Source organism: Manis pentadactyla, chromosome X, assembly GCF_030020395.1.
Source record: "Manis pentadactyla isolate mManPen7 chromosome X, mManPen7.hap1, whole genome shotgun sequence".
Classification (NCBI taxonomy): Eukaryota; Metazoa; Chordata; class Mammalia; order Pholidota; family Manidae; genus Manis; species Manis pentadactyla.
In genome coordinates, this window is record NC_080038.1 from 122,567,028 (window position 1) to 122,589,088 (window position 22,061).

General features: G+C 34.6%; 1 protein-coding gene across 11 annotated transcripts in view; it reads left to right on the top strand.

Annotated features, from left to right (window-relative positions):
- Positions 1–22,061, top strand: part of THOC2 (THO complex subunit 2) — a 123,627-nt gene that overhangs the window by 7,692 nt on the left and 93,874 nt on the right. For all 11 annotated transcript variants that reach the window (XR_008995266.1, XM_057495930.1, XM_057495931.1 and 8 more), the window contains exons 2-7: positions 7,773–7,831; positions 11,501–11,592; positions 14,967–15,018; positions 18,923–18,993; positions 19,845–19,966; positions 20,514–20,647. Coding sequence is in view for 10 of the 11 variants with exons in the window: in XM_057495930.1 (XP_057351913.1) it covers positions 7,773–7,831; positions 11,501–11,592; positions 14,967–15,018; positions 18,923–18,993; positions 19,845–19,966; positions 20,514–20,647 (530 nt within the window). In the remaining variant the exon portion in view is untranslated. The remainder of the gene's footprint in view (positions 1–7,772; positions 7,832–11,500; positions 11,593–14,966; positions 15,019–18,922; positions 18,994–19,844; positions 19,967–20,513; positions 20,648–22,061) is intronic.

The following is a 22,061-nucleotide window of genomic DNA, read 5'->3' on the forward strand; positions in this document are numbered from 1 at the left end:
GTTCTAGTTGTGATTAACTTCAGCTCTGCTGGATACTGTCAAACTATTTCAAAATATACTCCCATCAGCAGTGCATGACAGACAGTTCACTTTGCTTCACATCCTGGCTAACATTTAATATTGTGAGACTTGAAATTTTTGGTCAATATGTGTAATGGTATTTTATTGGGGCTTATATTTTCATGGGCATCTTGTTATATGTTATTGGTCATTTAGATTTCTGATTTCTTGTAAAAGGCCTCTTTATATCTTTTTCCCACTTTTCTATTGGATTGTTTGCATTTCTTACATTGATTTGTAGTTTTTATGTAGTCTGTATTTGTGCCCTTTGTCGGTTACATTGTGTGTGGCAATTATCTTGTTATTCTTTGGCTAGCATTTCTGTTTTTATAATAGTGACTTTCGAAGAACAGAAGTTACTCGTTTTAATGTGGCCCAGTTTATCAGTCTTTTGCAGTATGATTAGTACTCTTTTGCGTTTAGCAGTCTTTCCCCATTCCAACGTTAGTGAATTTAATCCTCTTATGATTTTCTGGAAACACATTCTTTTGTTTTTCATTTTTAGGTTTTACCTAACTAGAGTTGATTTCAAGTCTGCTGGGAAGTGGGAGTGGCAATATATTGTCATTGATGTATATGAAGAAAATCCAGCCTCACACTTATAGTTGTTGGCAAAGGAATTTTAATACCCTTTTGGGATATTTGTAGATACACTTCTTTGATACCATGTTAAAATTTGTCTAGTGGGAGGTTCTTAATGGTTTGTTGTAATGTCAGATCCAAAACCACATCTGTGAACTTTGTGTACTTTGTTAAATTTAAATGCATTTGTCTCTCTTCTACTTGGTGTGTTCTACCCATGCATTATTTTGCAACATCATTTATCAGTCCTTTGGAAAATATTGGTTCACTGAATGATGCAGCTCTTTCAAATACTGACACAGTACATTGTATTATATTAAAAAAACACATTGTTTAGTAAAAGCATTGAACTAATCAGGAAAGTTGTTACCGTCTGGGAACAAATCCATGGCAGCAGATACAAGTTTTCCAAAATTCTAATATTTGTTTGAAAACGTACCTTTATCATTGGCAACAAATACTCTCATTTGTTTTCCATGAAGTTCTTTTTTGAGAAAATGTCTGCGAAAGACCCAAGTCTGAATAACCATAGTTTGTCAGTTCTTTCTAGTAAAAATGGTATTCTGTGAAAGCAGCTAGTTCAGCTCACAATTCAAATATTGCATAAGTGATATTCCTGGAGACAATAACAGTATTTTGGTGTGCAGCAGAAATGCTTTATGTGTACTTTCCATTTCATTACATAGAAATTAAAAAATGTACTAAAAAAAGACATGTTTTCAGGGCTGAAGATTTAATAAAATTAGTAATTTTTACTGCATTAAAGACATTTTCTTTTTTTCTTTTTTCTTTTTTATTAAGGTATCATTGATATACACTCTTATGAAGGTTTCACATGAAAAACAATGTGGTTACTACACTCACCCATTTTATCAAGTCCCCCCACACCCCATTGAAGTCACTGTCCATCAGTATAGTAAGATGCCACAGAGTCACTACTTGTCTTCTCTGTGCTATACTGAAAGACATTTTCTTTATTGTAGATAAAAACCCATAACAGATAAATTCTTAACAATTTTTTTAAGTGAACAGTGTGGTATTGTTAATGAGTGCAGTGTTGTATAACAGACCTATAGATCTTTTTCATCTTGCATGACTGAAGTTTTATGCCCATTGAGCAGCTCCCCCATTTCTCTTTCCCCTTACCTGCCTAGCAGCAACTGAAATTCTGCTTTTTGCTACTATGATTTTGACTACTTTAGATACCTCATATAAGTAGAATCAGACAGTATTTATTGTCCTGTGACTGATTTCACTCAGTCTCTCAGGGCTAATCCGTGTTTTGGTATATGACTGGGTTTCTTTCTTAATGACTGAATAATATTCCATCATATGTATAATCTACATTTTCATTATACATTCATCTGTTGATGGACATTTGGGTAGTTTTTACCTCTTGGCTACTATGAATAATGCTGCAGTGAACTTGGTGAAAGGGTATCTCGCCGCGACCCTCCTTACCCAGAATGACTCAGGAGACACGGGCCCACGCAAGAGATTTTATTATCTGAAAGAGAGAGTGGCTGCTCCAGAGGGAGTGGGTAGGGGGGGGAGAGAGAGCAGCGGGACAGAGAGACAGAGACAAAGAGAGGGCAGCAGAGAGAGAGAGAGAGAGCCAGTGAGAGAGAGAGCGACAGAGAGAGAGGGCAGCAGTGTGGTGCCTTTTATTGTGGCCGATCCGCTAGGCCTGTTGCCTTGGGGGAGGGTCGGGATGTTTAGAGATAAGGCGGGGTAAGCCCAGTCAAGCCCCAGGCAAGCCCAGGCATAATTCTCACAGGTTTATGTGCTTGGGACCATGGGAAAATGGAGGATAAATTACTATTTTCTTACACTTGGGAGTGCAAATACCTCTTTGTGATACTGATTTCAACTCTTATGAATGAATACCCAGAAGTGGGATTGCTGGATTGTATGGTAGTTCTATTTTTAATTTTTTGAGTAGCTTCCATACTGTTTTCTGTAGTGGCTGCACCATCCATTTCACATTCCCACCAACAGTGCACAAGGATTCCAATGTCTGCACATCTTTCCCAATGCTTTTTTTTTTAAGAATTTAATTTTTACAGCAGTTTTAGGTTCACAGAAAAATTGAGAGGAAGGTACAGAAATTTCTTATTTACTCCTTGCCCCCCCCCCACATGTATAGCTTGCTCCATTATCAACATTCAGTACATTAGAATTGTGAACTTACATTGACACATTATAATTGAAAGGGTATCTCGCCGCGACCCTCCTTACCCAGAACAACTCAGGAGACACGGGCCCGCACAAGAGATTTCATTATCTAAAAGAGAGAGTGGCTGCTCCCGGGGTGGTGGGGGGGGGAGAGAGAGAGAGAGCAGCGGTATAGAGACAGAGACAGAGAGAACAGGGAGAGCAGGGGGACAGAGAGACAGACAGACAGAAAGCCCAGGCATAATTCTCACCGGCTTATGTGCTTGGGACCATGGGGCAATGGAGGATAAATTACTATATTCTTACAATAATCACCCAAAGTTCATAGTTCACCTTTTACTTCACTGTTGATGTTGTACATTCTGTGGGTTTGGACAAATGTCTAATGATGTGCATCCATCAATATAATATCGGAGTGTTTTCACTGCCCTAAAAATCCTCTGTGTTCTACCTATTCATCCCTTCTCCTACCTCCAACTCCTGGCAACCACTCATCTTTTTACTGTCTCCATAGTTTTGCCTCAGCCAGAATGCCGTATATTTGGAAACATAAAATATCTAGCCTTTTCAGGTTAGCTTTTTTCACTTAGTAATATGCGTTTGAGATTTCTCCATGTCTTTTCATGACTTGATAGCTCATGTCTGTTTGGTGCTGAATAATATTGCATTGTGTGGATGTACCAGTTTGTTTATCTAATCACCTACTGAAGGACTTCTTGGTTATTTTCAAATTTTGGCAGTTATGTATAAAGCTGCTTTAAAGATTGGTGTGCAGGTTTTTCTGTAGACAGAAGTTTTCACCTCCTTTGGATAAATACCAAAGAGTGGGATTGCCGCATCCTAAAGTAGAGTATGTTTAGTTTAAGAAACCACCAAAATGTTTTCCAGTGTGGCTATACCACTTTCATTCCCTCTAGCAATAATTGAGAGTTCCTGTTGCACCACGTCCTCACCAGCATTTGGTGTTGAAAGTGTTCCACTTTTGGCCATTCTACTAAGTGTATAGTGGTATCTCATTGTTTTAATTTACATTTCCCTGATGACATGTGGAGCATCTTTTCATATGCTTATTTTCCATTTGTGTATTGATGAGGTGTCAAGGTCTTTGTCCATTTTTAAATTGGTTTGTCTTATTGTTGAGTTTTAAGGGTTCCTTTTATATTTTGAGGAACAGTCCTTTATTATGTGTCATTACTGTTTTTAAAAAAATTTTTATAATGGCCATCCTTGCAAATGTGAAGTGATAACGTTGTGGTTTTGATTTGCATTTCTTTGATGTGGTGATGAACATCTTTTCGTATACCTATTGGCTATTAGTATGTCTTTGGAGAAATGTTTATTCAAGTCCTTTGCCCATTTTTTAATGTTTTTTTTCTTGCTATTGAGTTATAGATGTTCCTCATGTATTTTGGATATCAACACCTTATCAGATGTATAGTTTGCAAATATTTTCTTCCATTCCATAGGTTGCCTTTTCATTCTGTTCATTGTTCCCTTTGCTGTGCACACAATTTTTAGTTTGATGTCCCACTTGTCTGTTTTTGCTTTTGTTGCGTCTGCTTTTGGTGTCATAACCAAGAAGTCGTTGACAAGACAAGTGTCATGAACCTTTCTCCTTGTGCTTTTTTCCTAGGCATACAGTTTCAGGTCTTATGTTGATGTATTTAATCCATTTTGAGTTGATTTTTGTGTATGACATAAGTGTCCAATTTCATTCTTTTGCATGTGACTATCCATAATGCTCTTGAACCTCTCTAGTGAATTTTTCAGTTCAGTTATTAACATTCTTTAGCTCCAAAATTTGTTTCATTCTTGTGTGTGTGTGTGTGTGTGTGTGTGTGTGTGTGTGTGTGTCTGGATAGTCCTTTTGTTGAAATTCTCATTTTGTTCATGGATATTTTTTCTGAGCTTATTGAGCATCTTTATGATGATTATTTAAAATTCTTTATCAGATAATTCATATACCTCTGTCTTTAGAGTCAGTTTCTTCAGACTTATTTCGTTCCTTTTATTGGAACGTTTCTCCTGTTTCTATTATGTTCCTTGTAATTTTGGGTTGGTATCATTGCATTTGAAAAAACACTCTTCTCTTCCAGTCTTTATGTACTGGCTGAGTACAGAGAAAGGCCTTTACTAGTCAGCCTGGCTGTAGATTCTGGGGGCCTCCCCAACCTTTTCTCTGGGTCTGTCTTCTCTGTACCTGTATATGTAGATTCCAAATCAGAGGAATTTTCCAGTTTTTTCTTCCTGCCCTAGAGGCTTGTACTCTCTTGCATCTTCTGTACCATGGGTCCTGTGAAGTAGCACACTACCCAGCTCTTTTTTGTTCCTAGTGGCCCCCAGATAGATAGAGTATGCCAGGTACTGTTAGTGCCCTAAGTCAGGCTAGATAAGAAACCAGCCCCACAGGCAGTCCCACAGAAAACTGAAATGTTGGACACAGCCTCCAGTCTTCCCTTTCTCCCATGAGGGAGAAGTTGCTGAGCTGTATTGGTCTGTTTGTTGTCCCGGGGGTTCTCTGGATCTGTAGTTAACCACCCAGCTCTTTTTTTAGTTCTCAGTAGGCCCCAGGCACCTAGGGTGTGCCAGTTCTTGTCTGTGCTCCAAGAAGTGGATAAAGAAGCTAGTCCCTCAGGCAGGCCCTGCACTCCCGTCCCCTCCCCTGCCAAGTTAGAATGTTAGATGTAAAGTAGTCTTCTTTCCCTCCCCAGGAGAATTTCAGAGGCCAGTTTTCTTCCAGTTGTGTGGTGCTGTGCTGGGAGGAGGGACTATGGTGAAAGGGTGTCATGAATTTTCCTACTAACTTTGATGCAGCTGGTTTAGTAGCACCTGGGGTGCAGGAGCCTCTTAACTGATTTCTGAGTTCTCATAAAGGGAATTGGTACGGGTATTGTTGAACTGGTGTTTCTGAGGGAGGAAGGAAGACCTGGGACTTCCTGTTCTGCCATTTTGCTGATGTCACTTCCATCAAGGACATTCTTAAGTGAAATTGGCTTTTGTTTGTGAATGGTCATGAAAAATAAAATGAAACAGTTTGCATCGTACCTGAGACTGGCTTTCTTCTCTGATTTCTTTATCACAAAGAATCAATGAAACAGTTTGGTGCTACTGCCCTGATACATACTAAGGTGCCTGGAGTCCTGCCTTCCTTTGTTTTTGAACTATTAGTATAAATGTAAATACAGCAGAAAAGGAAAATGAAGTCTTGGTATTATGGATACAGTTTTGACCTCACAGAACTCCAGGAACTATCTCTGGGATCAGGCATTTGTGAAGCACACTGAAATACAGTTTTTCTAAGTGTCTTAAAAAGAATAGTGAATGGATATTGAATTTTATCAAGTGTTTTTATGCATCTATGAAACTATCATATAATTTTAAAAACTCTGTATAATGTGATGAATTGATTAGAACAAATATTTGGGATAAACCTGCATTAGTCTTGATGTATTTCAATATTATTTTTCCATTTATATATTATCTCTCTATACTTAATACTACATGTTTAAATACCACAAACACTATTATTATTATTAAAGTTAATATTCACTTAGAATTATCCATATACTTGCCACTTTTTTCCTCATTATTTCTTGCTGCAACTGTAAGGTTCTATCTGGGATCATTTTTATCTTGTCTAAAGAATCTCCTTAAGCATTTCTTCTAGTGTGTGAACTCAGTTACCGTTTGTGGGAAGTTCAGTCCATACTTTGCCTTCCCTTAGAATTGTGTTTTTTGGGTACAGAATTTAATAATCTCTGGCATTCAGTGTTCTTGTTGAGAAGTCATGTAGATAATATTGTCTTTTTTTCCTTAGGTGCTTAAATGATTTTGTCTTTTTCTTACCATAGATAAGACAGGTTTTACAATGACATGTCCATATGTGGATTTCACTTCAGTTCTGGAAAACTGAATTCTAATTATTGGCTTTTAATTTCTTCAAATATTGCTTTTGCCTTGTTTTCTCTCTTCTTTCTAGAATTCCATTTAAGTATACCTCTTCACTGTATCCTGTATATCTTTCTTTGCTTTACTTACTCTAATGAAGTATTAAAAATACAAGTATTTTTTTTCATATTTTCAGGTTTTGTTTTTAAACTGTATTATTGAAAAAAATTTCTTAACGTATGAGCAAGTAGAATGGTATATCCCCCATGAAATCATCAACCAGCTTTAATAGTTATCAACTGCTTGTTTCATCTATAACCCCACCACCCATTTTCGCATTCTACTGAGGTAAATATTTTATCTGTAAGTATTTTAGCATCTGTCTTTTAAAGATAAAGAGTCTATAAAATATTCTAATTGACTCATAAATATAAATTTTTAAAATACTTACTTGAAACAGGATCCAAGTAAGGATCCATACATTGTGATTGATACATCCCTTAAGCCTTTTTTACCCTAAAGATTCCCCACTATCTTCTATTTTTCCTTGCAATGTATTTGTTGAAGAGATTGGGTTATTGTCCTGTAGAGTTTCCCATAGTCTGAATTTAGGTTCATGCCTTTTTTAAAAAAAGACAACCTCACAGGTGGATGGTGTGTTCTTTCATTAGGATCAGGAGGCAGTAATGTCAGATTGTTTCTTATGATATGAACAGCCATTGCTAGATGCCTATGTAGATTCTTTAATTTTTAGGGATTTAAAATTATGATGTTCTAATTCTAGCATTCTTTTATTAGCTGAAATACTTCAATACAGAGACATTTCTTATCAACTGTTGGTTCATATATGAAAGGCAGAGTAAGTACTTGGTTTTTATTTACCAGTTTTCAAAGTAATCAATTGATTCACTAGTGTCCTTCAGTTCTGACCAATTAGGGTTTTTAGGTTTGTTTTATTGTGGATTTAACATATATATTTCCAGATAGTTTTAGTTGATATGACTTGCTCTTCAAAGACATCTGTGGTAGTATTGAAATTAATAAAGATTATTTCTGGTTTATTCTAGTTTGCATTTATGCCAGATCCTGAGTGAAAATAAAAGCCGTGATAGTTCATCTTATAAAGGTAAGACTTTCAAAAGTATCAAAGCTGTTATGTTTGGCTTGGCCAATATTAATAAATATTGTTTTCCATTAAATTGTTGCAAATGAAAACAAAGCTATAAGATAGTTCACACTATATAAAGCTTTTATATGACTATATTACAGTTAGGATTAAAACTGTAGTTATAGTAAGACTATCTTTATATGGATGTTATTAACCTGCATAATAGTCATAATGATATTGCTTGACTTTATAATTACGACATGGAATATTTGGCTACATTTCAACAGTTGTTAGCTGTATTAAAAATTATACAAGCTAGCTATCAATCATAAACAGAAGAGAAAAGCTAGCATGGAAAGAAAAACTGTTTTGATATTGTTTGCGCTAGGAAATTTCCAGAAACTGAGGTTCAGTGTTTTTACTAAAGCCGGTTATGTTTAGGTGGTATCTGGGGATCTTGTTAAAGGCAGTTGTCATGGAAAACATTAAAAGCAAAGTAATTGTTTACACACATCACAAATACGGTTTATTAAGTAAAATGTTATGTAATTAACTAGGATGTAAATTTTAATTTTAAAGGACTTTACTATTTAACATGTATTAATTTAAAATTAGGCATTTAAGAAATTTAGATTTAGAAAAGGAGGGGCAAAAACAAAACAATTATGTCCATTAAGTTTAAAGAATTTTCCTGTGTAGCTTTCATTGTGGGTGGGACCCATGACATTTTTTCAATCTGGAAAAAATGATTTATAACCAGTATTCTATTTTAAATAAAAATTACTGGATAAAATTCATTTTAGTTATTTAAGTTATGCTTTTGTGAATAGATGATTAAGAATAGAATATATTTCTATAGAAATGTTTGCTTTAATCAAAATATTACCTTGATGAAATATATGAGAGTATATACTTTTTAAAGAATATTTGAATTTCTGAATGGAAAGCATTCAAATGGAAAAAATTCAAACAAATGAATGAGCCATTTTTCCCCTGTCATTTGAGTAAGATCTGTTGTAAGATTTAACATTTGTAAGCTCACCTTCCCAAAGTTATTTTCCAGTTCCTCCTGCTTATAAAATTGTAAGATCGTTCATAAGGTTTCTGAGGTCGATAAAATGCCTTCTTTTTGAATAAATCAGTTGACTGCCAGAAGTATAAGAACGTAAAAAAAGATTCCTTCCTAAAAGCACTTGGATACTTAATTTTTTTCTTTCCTGTGTTTGATACAAGTGTGTAATTTCTTGGTTAACTTTGATCTTGTTTACAATTGAAATCTTAAGTGGATAAAATAAGAATTCTCAGAAGAACTATGCATAATATAATCCAGGGGATTACTCTTTCAGTTTTAAATGGGACTGGGTGGATCTTCTATCAGATCTAACTATCAGATTATTGTTACTTTTTGCATGTTTGTTCTGATTCACATATGAAACAAAAAGTAGTTGAGTGTGGCCTCATTGGCTGGATTGCCAGTGCTCTCTTGCTTGCCCTTGTCGGCTTCTTCAACACGTTATAGCTCTGGCTGATATCTGCCACCAATCAAGCTTTGGTCTGAGGGCCCCAGTTGGTAGTCCATGCTAGAAATTGCATGCCATTTCTTCAGAATTTCTTTTGTTCTATCTCAGGGATTGAGTTTGGATAGCGTTTTCTCTACCCTTTCCCTTTCTGCTCCTCTCAAATTGATTTCATTTCATTTCAGGCAGGCAGTTTACCTTGCACACACTACTTTCCTTGTTCTTTTATACATCCCTTTTCCCCAGTAAAATAACATTGTAATGATGGCTGATAAACCAGGGTAATCCTAGTGGTATTCAACATAACAAAGAACTGTCATCTTCAATATTCATTCAAATCCCACAAAGCACTTCTAAGAATGTCTAGAAGTTTTTTTTTACTTGTGGCTATTCTTAAAACTGCTTTTTCTGAAATGTTAGCATTAAGATAAAATCTTTTGTTTCTTTTTTTGTGTATAAGGGCTTTAAGTTTTCCTCTCCATTGTAAATGCAAAGTTTTTCAACTTTAGTGTAGATTTTTTCAGGATTTTGTGGAGCTAGCCTTGGTAGTCTCCAGGTACCATTTACTGTTTCTGTGGACAAAATACAGTAGCACATCCTAACCAGTTAAGTGGCCATTTAAATAATATGTGAGTTGGGGACTGTTTTTGCTACTTTGTGGATTGCATTGTGATTGTTTTTATGTCCTTTACTGTCAGCAAAATGACCTGGGCTCTTTGGTCTCTGTTTTATAGTCTCCTGTAATTAAGATTAGAATTCCCTCAGCCTCTATCAGCTCATATTCTTATGGAAATTTAGTTTGATATTCAGCTGTTTTGTCCTTCTAAGAGTGATTGCTTTAAAAAAAAATCTTAGTCATCTCGATAACTTTAAATGAGTATTATTTGCTGTAAAAGCATTTTATTAATGGAAATTCAAAGCATTAAATTAACCTCATATTCCTACCATGCTAACAAGTTAGTTTTTATATAGTTTATTGTAAGCATAATGAAGGCATATTTGTGAAAAAGGTGGGATTATTTAATAATGAATTCTTCATAAGGAATTGGGATAATTGGGCTATAGTACATTAACAAATAATTTGTGGACAAATTTATTTGATTGTAGAATACTATTTTCATTGTTTGAAGGGGAATTGATATGAGTCTTGATTTCTATTATATTCTCTTTTTGTGACTAGTAAAACCAAGAGAGAAGATTTTTAAATGTTTAGTTTTTTATTTGCTGTTTTGCCCTGAAAACTTTTTGATTCCTTTTAAAAGGGGATTATAAATTGACTTTATTTTACATAAATGTTTTTAGAGCTGCTTGTTTTCCTCCTTTTAATGAAAGGAAGCAAGTAAAGTTTTTAGTGTATGAAACTAAAGAAAATGATAGCTGGAAGGAGGTGTTTACCTAACCAATAACAATCCCCCCCCCCACACCCACCCAAAAAAGAGATTCTTTCTCCTGGAAAGGGGACTACTTGCTAATTTTAATAGTGAATGATACTACTTGTGGTTGACAGTTCTCATAGAGCTGCTGTTTTATGTATGTAATTATTTTAGTTTGAATTCTGATGGAAATAGAGGACAAAAAAGATTGATATTTGGGGAGAAGTTTCTCTGACCTTAGGATATGGGTAAAACTTGATTTTATATTTACTGCTATTCCTTACCTATTGTCAGTATAGCTCTGAGATTGAATTGACTATAATCTGAATATATTTAGAAAAATCTGTGAAATCTGCTGATGAGAAGAATGGCTAATTTAGTTTATATTCACATGCTGGAGTTCTATTCAGTCATTGAAAATAATTTTGGAGACTTTGGTAGCAAGAGAAAATGCTTTTAAAAGTGTTTGTGGGGTAATTAGAATACCAAATGATGTGCCTTGTGAATGCAAATATGTAAAATATGTAGACGTAAAGGAAAAGATGGGGAGGGAATGCTCAAGCAGTAGTTGTGTTATAGTAGTGTAGTCAAGGTTCACTTTTTTTATTCTTTTAGTATTGTGTTTTGTGAAAATAAAAGGAAAAAAATCTGGAGAAAAGCATTAGAAGTATATTTTTCTTACCATTGTAGATGTTTATAATTCTTAGAAGTAGGAAATACATAGATCTTACTCTCGAGGGTCTACCTTTCATGTTCAAGAGTCTGTGTTCTTATGTTCTTTCTATTATGTTCTACAGATTTCCAGCAAGCTCTTTATGAGTTATCATGCCATGTCGTTAATGGAAATCTCAAGCATGAACATGCATCTAATGTTCTTAACGACATTAGTGTAAGTATATGTGTGTGTGTGTGTGTGTGTGTGTGTGTTCTTTTTTGATACAAAGATCCCTGAAGTGTATAAATTGCATTTCATTTTATTCAGAATTATACTGAGGTAGGGCAGGGACATGGGACAAGCATCATAATTAACTTTTCCTGCCTATGATGAAAAATGCTGAGATATAAACAGTATAGTAAGAACAGGAGGGACCCCATCTTAAGGCTAAGATTCCATTTTAAAAAGCAGAGAGTTGAAGAAGTAAGATTCCTAACATATTCTCTGGTAATGACACAGTAGCCCAACAGCCTATCTTAAGGCAGGGCAGGCAGTCTTAACTGGTATGTCCCCACTACTTGAGGGTAACCCTATCTTGGAGAAGAACTGGATAAATAAATTCTTTGTGTTGGGTTTATTTAGCAGAATTATCTGGAGGACTGTTAAGAAAGGAAAGGAGAAATGGTGTCTGTCACCAGAGATAAGCACCTTGAGACCACAAGTCAAACCTATGCCCAACAACCTCCCCTGCCATTTGCCCCATTCTTGAAAGCCTTAAAAGACAGAATCCCCAAACTTTCAGTCTGCCTTCTCTCTGAGGTCGTCCGCACTTTCCTTTCTTTAAGTGTGTACTTTCAGGTAAAGCTTTCCCACTGCTCAGATTATTGTGGTCTTCACTCTGTCTCTGCTTTACTCCTAATAAGTAGGAAGGGGCTGCTAAGAGCTCAGATTTGGGCCTGCATGTTTCCATCGCCTGGGTGACCTGGACGGAACTGCCGCTGTGCAATCTGTTCTTAGTAGCCTGCCGGAAAATCTCCTTTCTTTGGGAAGTTCTCAGAACATAATCTCACTCCATCCTGTGCTCTGTGGCTCCCCCAAATCCTGGAGTCATAGGGGTTAGTCCCCATGCCTTGCAGATCCAGGTGGATGCAAGATGCCAGGTGACTCTGGCTTCAGGAGTTGCCAAGGGAATCTGTCCTAGGCCAAGAAATTTCCCTCTTTCCCTTGCACTTTCCTGTTCTCTGGTGCCTGCAAAGAGTTGCTTTAATGAATTCCTTCCTTACCTACACTGGGCTGACCTGTTTGAGAATTCTTCCTCACCCAGAATTAAGAACCCCTCCCCCATCCAGGTTGAGGTTTCTCCTAGTTCTTCACCTAGCTGCCCAGCAACAACAGTAGTGAATGTTTTAAGGTAATAGTGATAAGTCATTGTTGCTAGGCAGAAACACATTTTAATCTTTCTGTCTGGTTGTGAGTAAAACAGAAAATGTTAAATAAACTGGGAGAGCAAGAAAAAAAAGCCTGCATTTTACTGAAGTCAAGGTATACTTAATTAAAAGTGCTACTATAAAAAATAATTTGGCTAGAATGTATTTTTCTCCCAATATAGCATCTATCTCAAGGTTATTTTCTTTAGTTTGTGGTTATGTTTAGAAATTAAATGTATTTTTTAAATTGAGGATTCAGTGATTTTGAATTGAGGTTGCATAGAGGACCTTCACTTGATACCAATTTTTGTGTTTTTGCCATTTCTTTTAGAAAATATTAACTAGATTTTTTCCCCCTAACCTTTAAGTGGTTATTCTGTTTCACTCTTTTATTTTTTAGAGTATTTAAGTTAACTTCAGACCAGATACTTGTCATGGTGGTTTGGTGTTTAAATTGAAATATGAATTCTCAAATTGTAGTCATGTTTATTGTAAACCAGTAGTTAAGTTTCAGTTTTTACAAGTGGTGTATTACTCTATTAGGCTGTATTTTAAACTGACATAAATAAAATCATCTGCCCAGTTGAGAACAATTTTCATAACTATTACTGAGGTAGGACCTGGCACTTTTTGATATCAACGTGCATTTCCCCTGTGTTGCTTTAAGCTTCTGTGGCCTTTTCCTGTTAGCGTAGGTAATCTCCTTTATATTTTTGTGTTTTCCTGAGGATAGTTCTAACGAACTTATGTGTTTAGCTGTTGTGATTTTTTCCCCCGCAAATTGAGATGTATTTGAGCAATAGAGGTTCAATATGCATTTCTCTTTTATCACTAAATTGTCTATATGAGAAAGCAACATTAGTTCATGTTGGAGTAGTCTTTCAACAGTGAGTTTTCCATGTTTGAAAACTCTTGTCTTGCTCTATTATTTCTGGTCTTCAGGTATCCTGAGTACTTGCATTCAAGTAGACATAGCCAAAGCTCATAGCCATTTAAGAAATTTGAGGTTAAAATCTGGTTGACATTTAAGGTTATTTCATTCCATTAATTGGGCATTGGTGTAGGGTTTAGTGTATTTATGGAATTTGATTCTAATAATTTTCTCATTTATTGAAAACAGTCCAAATGAACTTAATGTTTATTACAAAATTTTTTATTAAAGTATAGTTGACATATTAGTTCTAGATGTATGACAGTGAATCCACATTTATGTACATTATGGAATGCTCACCATGACAAGTGCAGTTACCATCTGTCACCATAAAATGTGTATTTTGTTCTTCCTTAGCTTACCCTTCCTTTCAGTCCTTAGTGATACATATTCTTCTGCAGCTGGATTGTCTTTGGCATGGCCTTCTCATAGTACTGAATCTCATGGTCCCATTTCTTAGCCACAGGAGCATATCTTGTGTGTCTCTTACAGCTGCCAGGTTTTTCTTTAGAATTACATTTCTTTCCTTTAGTCTCTGAAAATAGGCTAGTTTTAGGGTTACTACAGTGCCAGCAAACTAACTGCAATAATTGACTTATGTCCTTCCTAATGAAAAATCGCTCTAAAATGGGGCATGGGAGTGGGAAGTTAGGAGACAGATCTAATAAAAATGTTGAATTTTTCATCCAGAAACGAGGGGAGATTTTTGGGTCAGTTTCTCCAAAGGCTTACAAGTGTTAGAGCATAAGAAAATAAAGATAGATTTTTGGTAATTATCTTCAGAGAATCTTGAATTAGGGAACACCAGCTTGTGATTATTCTTTTATTTTTTAGATTTCTATTCTGATACTACTATGATTTTTGCATAGATCAGTGATGGGCACAATATTTAAAATTTTGGATGAGAAATAAACCATTTTTAACAGTTTTGCTTTAGGTAGGTGTGAGGTACTGCAAATTCCAGTGGTTTCTAACATGAAAATTCATTGGAAGAATTTCAATCATTTGTACTCTTTAATATTTCCTGGTGCTTATTTAGGTTTCTATTTTTTATCAACTTATTTAATGATAGAAATTTAAACATTTTTTTCCAACTGTTGTCTCTTTTTATTTTCTCTATATTATGAAACATGAAGAATTTTATTACATATCAATACAGTGGTGTTGGGGTTTTGTTATTCTGAAACCATAATACTTCCTGGTGTGCTATTCTAGTGTTTTATTATGAATAATTATATTTTTAAAATTAGGAATTTCATGAGGATATGCCTTCCATTCTTGCTGATGTATTCTGCATATTAGGTAGGTATTAAGCCTTTATTTCACCTGTAAAAAGTGCTGTTTAGTAAATTAATGTACTATGTTAAAATGTTTTCTTCCAAAGTAAGGATTTTACAATGTACAAATGTTTTTATAAATCTAGAATATATATCTTTTTACTCTATAGATACTATAGTATTGTAAGTCAAATGTGAGTATAATCACTGTTTATAAACTAGTGCTAGTTTTAGTTTATAACTCAGTTTTCAGAATGTATATTGATATAAGATGAAGCTAAATTAAGTCATTTCAAATAAAAAGGCTAAGTTTTCTGAAGGTGTTAGTCTGAATTACTCATATTTTAGTAACCACATAATTAGTCTTACTCAATTCATATTTTCAGTGAATGTCAGAATCTCAAACTTAAGACAATCAAGAGATACTTAATTTGGTATTGTACTGTTCTGACTCTACTTAATTTTAGAAAGAGCAAGAGCCAAAGTAACCAAAAGTACTTTTGTTTTCAGGGTGAGAAACCAGCTTGGAAAATAGCAGCTTCTTTATTTGTCCAGAATAAATACGAATTTATGCAAGATAAAAAAGGAATATTCCTTTGACTTAGAAAAAAAAGTATTGTCCCTTCATGGGAAGCATGGATTAAAAAAAATAATGTATGTTGTAAGTTTATTTATGTAATTTTAGATGTGAATTAAAATAATTTTAAGTGAGCTTTCCCCATCAGTTTTATGCTTCCTATATCTTTGATCTAATAGAAAACATTACTGGACATTATAATATTTACTTTAAAATAAGACACATCCTCTGAGAGTTTGTCAAGCCAGAGGGAATTATTGAACTCATTAATCTTAATTTATAGAATTAGATATGTTACTTAAATGTCTTAAAGTCTAGAATTTGATCTCAACATATCTAAATGCCTGGTGCTTGATCCTTCAGGATGTTTAAGATTTTGTAACAGTAGTAAAGTCAAAATAGGTCAAAATGTACATGGACTGTGAGTATTAAACAAGAAGGGCAGACCATTGATGTGGTGACCACATGTCCCATTTTTATTTTGTTTTCCTTAGCATAATTATTAGTGCCTTCTTTTAATCTTAAAACTGCTGTGGTTTGGATGACAAAGTAAAAGTTCATGCTGTCTATTGGGTTGATTGGCTTATGCCAACAGAGAAAACTCTATTGAGCTTAATTTTTAAAGCAGGCGCTAAAGATATTATTACAGATAAATATAACTTGAAACTAGTTTCAATTAAAAAAAACTTTTTAAAATTTGTAGAACTGAAAGAGTGATTTGTAGGTAATATTTTGTGGAAGCTATTGTTCCTTGATAGTGTCAGGGGTGTATTTTATGTTTTTCCTTGCGTAATCATTAATTATCAGCTTGCTAGTAAGTTCTAGTAATTTCTTTATTGACTTACTTTATTAGGATGTATTTTCCCTTCATATAGTTATTTAGTTACATGAATTGTTGTTACAAGTTATTGCTTTTTACTAGTAACATGAGTTCATGAAGATGTTTGGTTGCTTTTGGGAAATTTCTTTTAGCCTATGCAGCCTATTTTTACAAACAAGATTAGAATGGCAAACTTGGAAAGACAGTTACTCTCACCTGCCCCCTCACTGACCCCCTGCACCCATGGCAGAAAATAAGTGAGTGATTCAAGGGTGAACCCAAACCAAGATGGGGAATAGGAATAAGAACACCAGCTATCCTTAAAAACAAATGGTAGTGATTATTATTATAATAATGATAATCACAATAATGTTAGTAATGTAAATGCCATTTTTTTGGAGCACCTTGTGTGTTCTAAGCATTGTGTCGAGCAGGAACTTCTATATGGTAGGTGTGCAGATCAGAAAATTGAAGCTCAGAGAAGTGATTTTGCAGGGCCACACAGCCAGTAAGGCAGGGCTTGAACCTGGGTTTTTTGGTTTCAGAGCCTATGATCTTTTTACTATATTATGTTGTCTTTCTAATATTTTAATAGTTATGAGGGAAATCAGGGGTGTACATTCCTGGTTAAGATAAAAATTTTCTATAAAAGACTAAATAAATTATGTAAGGGTAAGGGGGCCTGAGAGTTATATTAACCTGAAAGATGGGGAGTGTAATGTAACTTGGATGCACTGATGGGATCTTTGAGCTGGGGTAGGTGGTTCGTGATAAAGAGCCTAGAACTAGAAATGGCTGAGGGCTTTTTAGTAAAATGATAGGGGAAATTAAAGAGAACTTATTAGGTACTGATTCAGGGTTGAGTAGTCAGGGATAAGGAATGAATTTATTAGAATGGTTTCATGAGTTAGGACAAAAAGAATGAAGAAAACAAGGAAAGCATAATTGGCATAATAGAATTCTGCATTGATTGTTTAGATAGCTCTGTTGAGAAATTTACTGAGGCCCTATTAAGCATTTCTTAATATGGTCAGAACCCAGACAGTGGCACTACTCAGATCAGATGGCTAAGAGAAGGATAAACTTGACTTGAAGAGGAGGAGCCTGCTACTGAAGCACTCTGATGTTAGAAAGTTTAGGGGTAGATCTTAGGGCGTTTAGGGCCTTGGAGGGTAGGTTTAGAATGGGCCCAGTTCAGTCTGATCCCTCAAGATCAGTATCCTTAAAGTTCTAGGCTGAGGAGGGACCAGAAGGCCAGATAATGGGGAGACAACTAGGGGTCCCTGGTGGAAGGGGTTGATGAGATACGCACAGAAATCTTATTGAAAGACTGAAATTATAGTACAGTTTACATTGCATGAATTACACCCTGAAATTCTCTTAGTACACTTGAGCTGAATGTGTGCTTAGCTACATTGGCCAGGATATTGGGAAATGGCACTGTCCAGGAAGGGAAAATGGAAAAGGGAAAAGAAAACATGGGTATATTTCATGATAAATCCCCTTCTCTCAATTCTCATGGATAGCGGTAGAAAGTAAACTGAAGCAAAGCGGTGGTAGGATGTCTGGGGAGAGCCCTACAGTACTTAGAGGACAACTTTTAATACATCACTAAAATCAGTGCTGTTTTCTATAGCACATTCTAAAGTATGAGTTGACTTTAAAAATAGGATAATAGTATGTAATTAGTTAAAGTAATAATCCTAAAATCAGCTTTGTAATCTTGCTAATTCTAGTTGAAATTTTTGATGCTTGGCATTTAGAGCTAATTGTTTTCTTTCTTTCATACTTCAGAAAATTATTCGATAAATAGGTCTCAGTTTTTTTTAATTGAAGTATTGTTGATATGCAATCTTATATTGGTTTCAGATATACAACAAGGAGGTCTCAGCTTTTAGAAAAGATTTCAGTAGGAAGAAAATAAAAATCTTGACTATATTTTTGTTTGCTGACTAGAATTATAATTCAAAATAAGATATTAAAAATATCTTTTAATACTGTCTTTTCATAGAATTGATGGCCAGGTAGCTTGAATAGAACATGGTACATGGTTACAAGGTGGCCAAGGTCAAGAGTTTTGATCTTCCTGAGTAATAGGATCTTTAATGTCTGAAGAGATCTTTGTTGTCACCCAGTTCAACTTAACACTCAAGAAAGGAATTTCTTCTTTAGCATCTCTGACATGTGGTCGTTTAAAGTTTGCTTTAATATTTCCATTTTTGAAAACAGTGGGGTTTTTTTTGAAGCTTTGTTGCTTTTCCAGTGCCATAGCATGCAGCTTCTGTGTAATCTACTTACCATTTTATGGGTATGCCATTGGTCACAGGGTCAGTCTCCAGTATAAGGAGAAATTAATTCTAAGCATTCGTATGCATATGGAGGACACCTCATGCTTACCATAGTTTCAGATTTTTTTTCCAAATGAGCATTTCAAAATTAGCTAGTTTTAAAGAAAATTAAGTATCTTATTTTAGTGTTGGAGAGAGTCTAGGAAAATATGTCAAACTTTCATCTTTTTTTCCTTCATTGTAGATACTGAGACAAATTGTTTAGAAGAAAAAAGCAAGAGAGACTATTTTACACAATTGGTATTAGCATGTTTGGTAAGTTTTAAAAAACACTTTCTACATTTTACATTGAACACTTGTAATTACAGTAATCACGTTAATGGAGGAGGATGTTGACATCTAGTTGACTATTCATTTTAAGGTGAGATTGGGGTTTTGAAATGGAATGATTTGTAAAATTAGACATACTAGTTATTTCTATGAAGTAGGCATGCTATCATATCATTTATCTATACATATAAAACCTTAGGTGGTATTCCTGACCTAATAAATTCCTGAGAGAAAGGTAAACATCTATCAAGTGAGTAGAAATGATGTGGACAGCTTTTAAACTGAGCAATTTTTCCTAAACGATTAGGTAAGGAGAAAATAAATGAAGGTAGTTTAAAAATAATAAATTCTAGAACTTGTCATAATCATTGTCTAATAAACCATTTTATGTTTATACATTTAGAATCAAGGAGAAATGCCGTTACTCAGACCTGGAAGAATGTCCTTGTCTTTGCTGTACTAGAATTTGACCGAAGTGCTGTATTATCTTAAAATACAGTTGACAGATTCAATTTTAATCAGAATTTCATCTGTTGTTCTTGTCATTTGTAGGCTGTGTACAGCATGCATTTAATTTTTTAGTGAGTGTTCTTTTAAAGACCTATATGTCACATTTTTCAATATTTGCAGTCTTCATTTTGTTCTATCGAAGTTCTAAGCTTTTTTTTTATTGTTACAAATTGATACGTTTTTGTGTTATTTTAATATTTGGGAAAAGCTGTTTTGAATATATTGAAGTATACTCAATGTAAATAAATATATAATATATTTTAAATATTGTGGTTGTATAGTTGGAATGCTCAGGAATAAATGGCCTTTAATATTTTTTAATGCAGTATTTAGTTTCAGACACAGTTCTAAAGGAACGCCTGGATCCAGAAACATTGGAATCATTAGGGCTTATCAAACAATCACAGCAGTTCAATCAAAAGTCGGTTAAAATCAAGACAAAACTCTTGTAAGTACATGTACCTTTCTGTTGCAGATCAGGTATCTGAGTGTGTTTTGTTAGCTCTCATTTTGAATACTAGAAGTTTCTAAAGGCAGTTGAAGGTTTTTTATGTTGCTCTTACCATGTGTCTCATATTTTTTCCTTTTAAAAGTAGCCTGTAGTTACTGAGTCAGCATTGAATGTGGCCTGTGTGAAACCAGTATAAATTCTTTTCCATATTAGAAGTAGAAATAGTATTCAGTGCTTTAAAATAATATACAACTGACTATATTCTAGGGTATGTCCTTAGTGATGGAAATAGTGGTATGTTGTTACTCCTTGGGATTAGCAATATCTATTCTTTGTGTTACTGATTTACCCTGTGTAATTGTCTCTTTGAACTATTGTTGTCATTCTATCCTAAAAGATAAACAAAGGTAAGTTTTCAACAACAATTCTTAGTATTGTTATCTAAGAGAGATAAGAATATTGAATGAAAAGAATACATTATTGTTAATTAAGCTTGCTAATTGAAATTAATTTTATCCCCTGTATGATGTTTATCTAATTTCAGTTATAAGCAGCAAAAATTCAATTTGTTAAGAGAAGAGAATGAAGGTTATGCCAAGCTGATTGCTGAATTGGGGCAAGATTTATCTGCAAATATTACTAGTGATTTAATCTTAGAAAATATCAAGTCTTTAATAGGTAAGATATGCATAGTATGTTAATAAGAAATGTGTTTTTTAGCTATTGGAGGATATCCATAAAGACAAAATGAGTGCATTCCCTATAGGTTTTTTTTTCAATTAAGAAATGAGAGCATGTGCTTTTAAACTTGTTCTTTTAAGATTTTATCAGTAATAAAAAATTTGAGTTGATGATGAGAAATCTTTTTGTCACTGTTACCTGTGTGTTTGTATTAGTTTCTGCTTTCTCTGGTATTTCTCTTCAACTTTTAAGTATTTCTCAATAATTTTATAGAGAGCAGAAAATAAAGTAAGCAGTTGAAACATCAATAAAGTCTTCGTTGAACTCTTGAAATGCAGAGATGTTTGATTTTTGTGAACTTGATTTACAAAATATCTTTATCAGAGACATTGAACACACCTTATTTTATCTTTACAGCAGCCTGTTAAAGTAAGTGTAGCAGGTGGTATAAAAGTGTAACAGGAAAGTTATTTTTTTATAAGAATTTTAAAAAATAAATATTTCTTTAGTATTATTCTTTTTATTTGCATTGAGCATTTGGAGGAAATAGTTAGCTTTTATAGAAAGGAGGAATGAATGGTAGAAAAATAGGTAGTCCTGATTTTTAAAGAAAGGAAAGAATTGTCACTCTTAATGGTTAGGTATTGTGCTATCTTAGGGAAGATTATCTAACACCTAGATGTCTTAGGTTTTGAGACCTTTTGTAGAAGTTGTATTTCCTGTATCTCTGGTTATATATATACATATATATTTTCTTTTCTTTAGATTTTTTAAAATATATTTCATTATCATTAATCTACAATTACATAAAGAACATTATGTTTACTTAGACTCCCCCTTTCACCAAGTCCCCCCCACAAACCCCATTACAGTCACTGTCCATCAGCGTAGTAAGATGCTGTAGAATCACTACTTGTCTTCTCTGTGTTGCACAGCCCTCCCCATGCCCCCCCCACCACATTATACATGCTAATTGTAAGGCCCCCTTTCTTTTTCCCCGCCCTTATCCCACCCTTCCCACCCATCCTTCCCAGTCCCTTTCCCTTTGGTAACTGTTAGTCCATTCTTGAGTCCTGTGATTCTGCTGCTCTTTTGTTCCTTCAGTTTTTCTTTGTTCTTATACTCCACATATGAGTGAAATCATTTGATACTTGTCTTTCTCCGCCTGGCTAATTTCACTAGCAAAATACCCTCTAGCTCCATCCATGTTGTTACAAATGGTAGGATCTGTTTTATTCTTATGGCTGAATAATATTCCATTGTGTATATGTACCACATCTTCTTTATCCATTCATCTACTGATGGACACTTAGGTTGCTTCCATTTCTTGGCTATTGTGAATAGTGTGGCTATAAACATAGGGGTGCATATGTCTTTTTCAAACTAGCTGCTGCATTCTTAGGGTAAATTC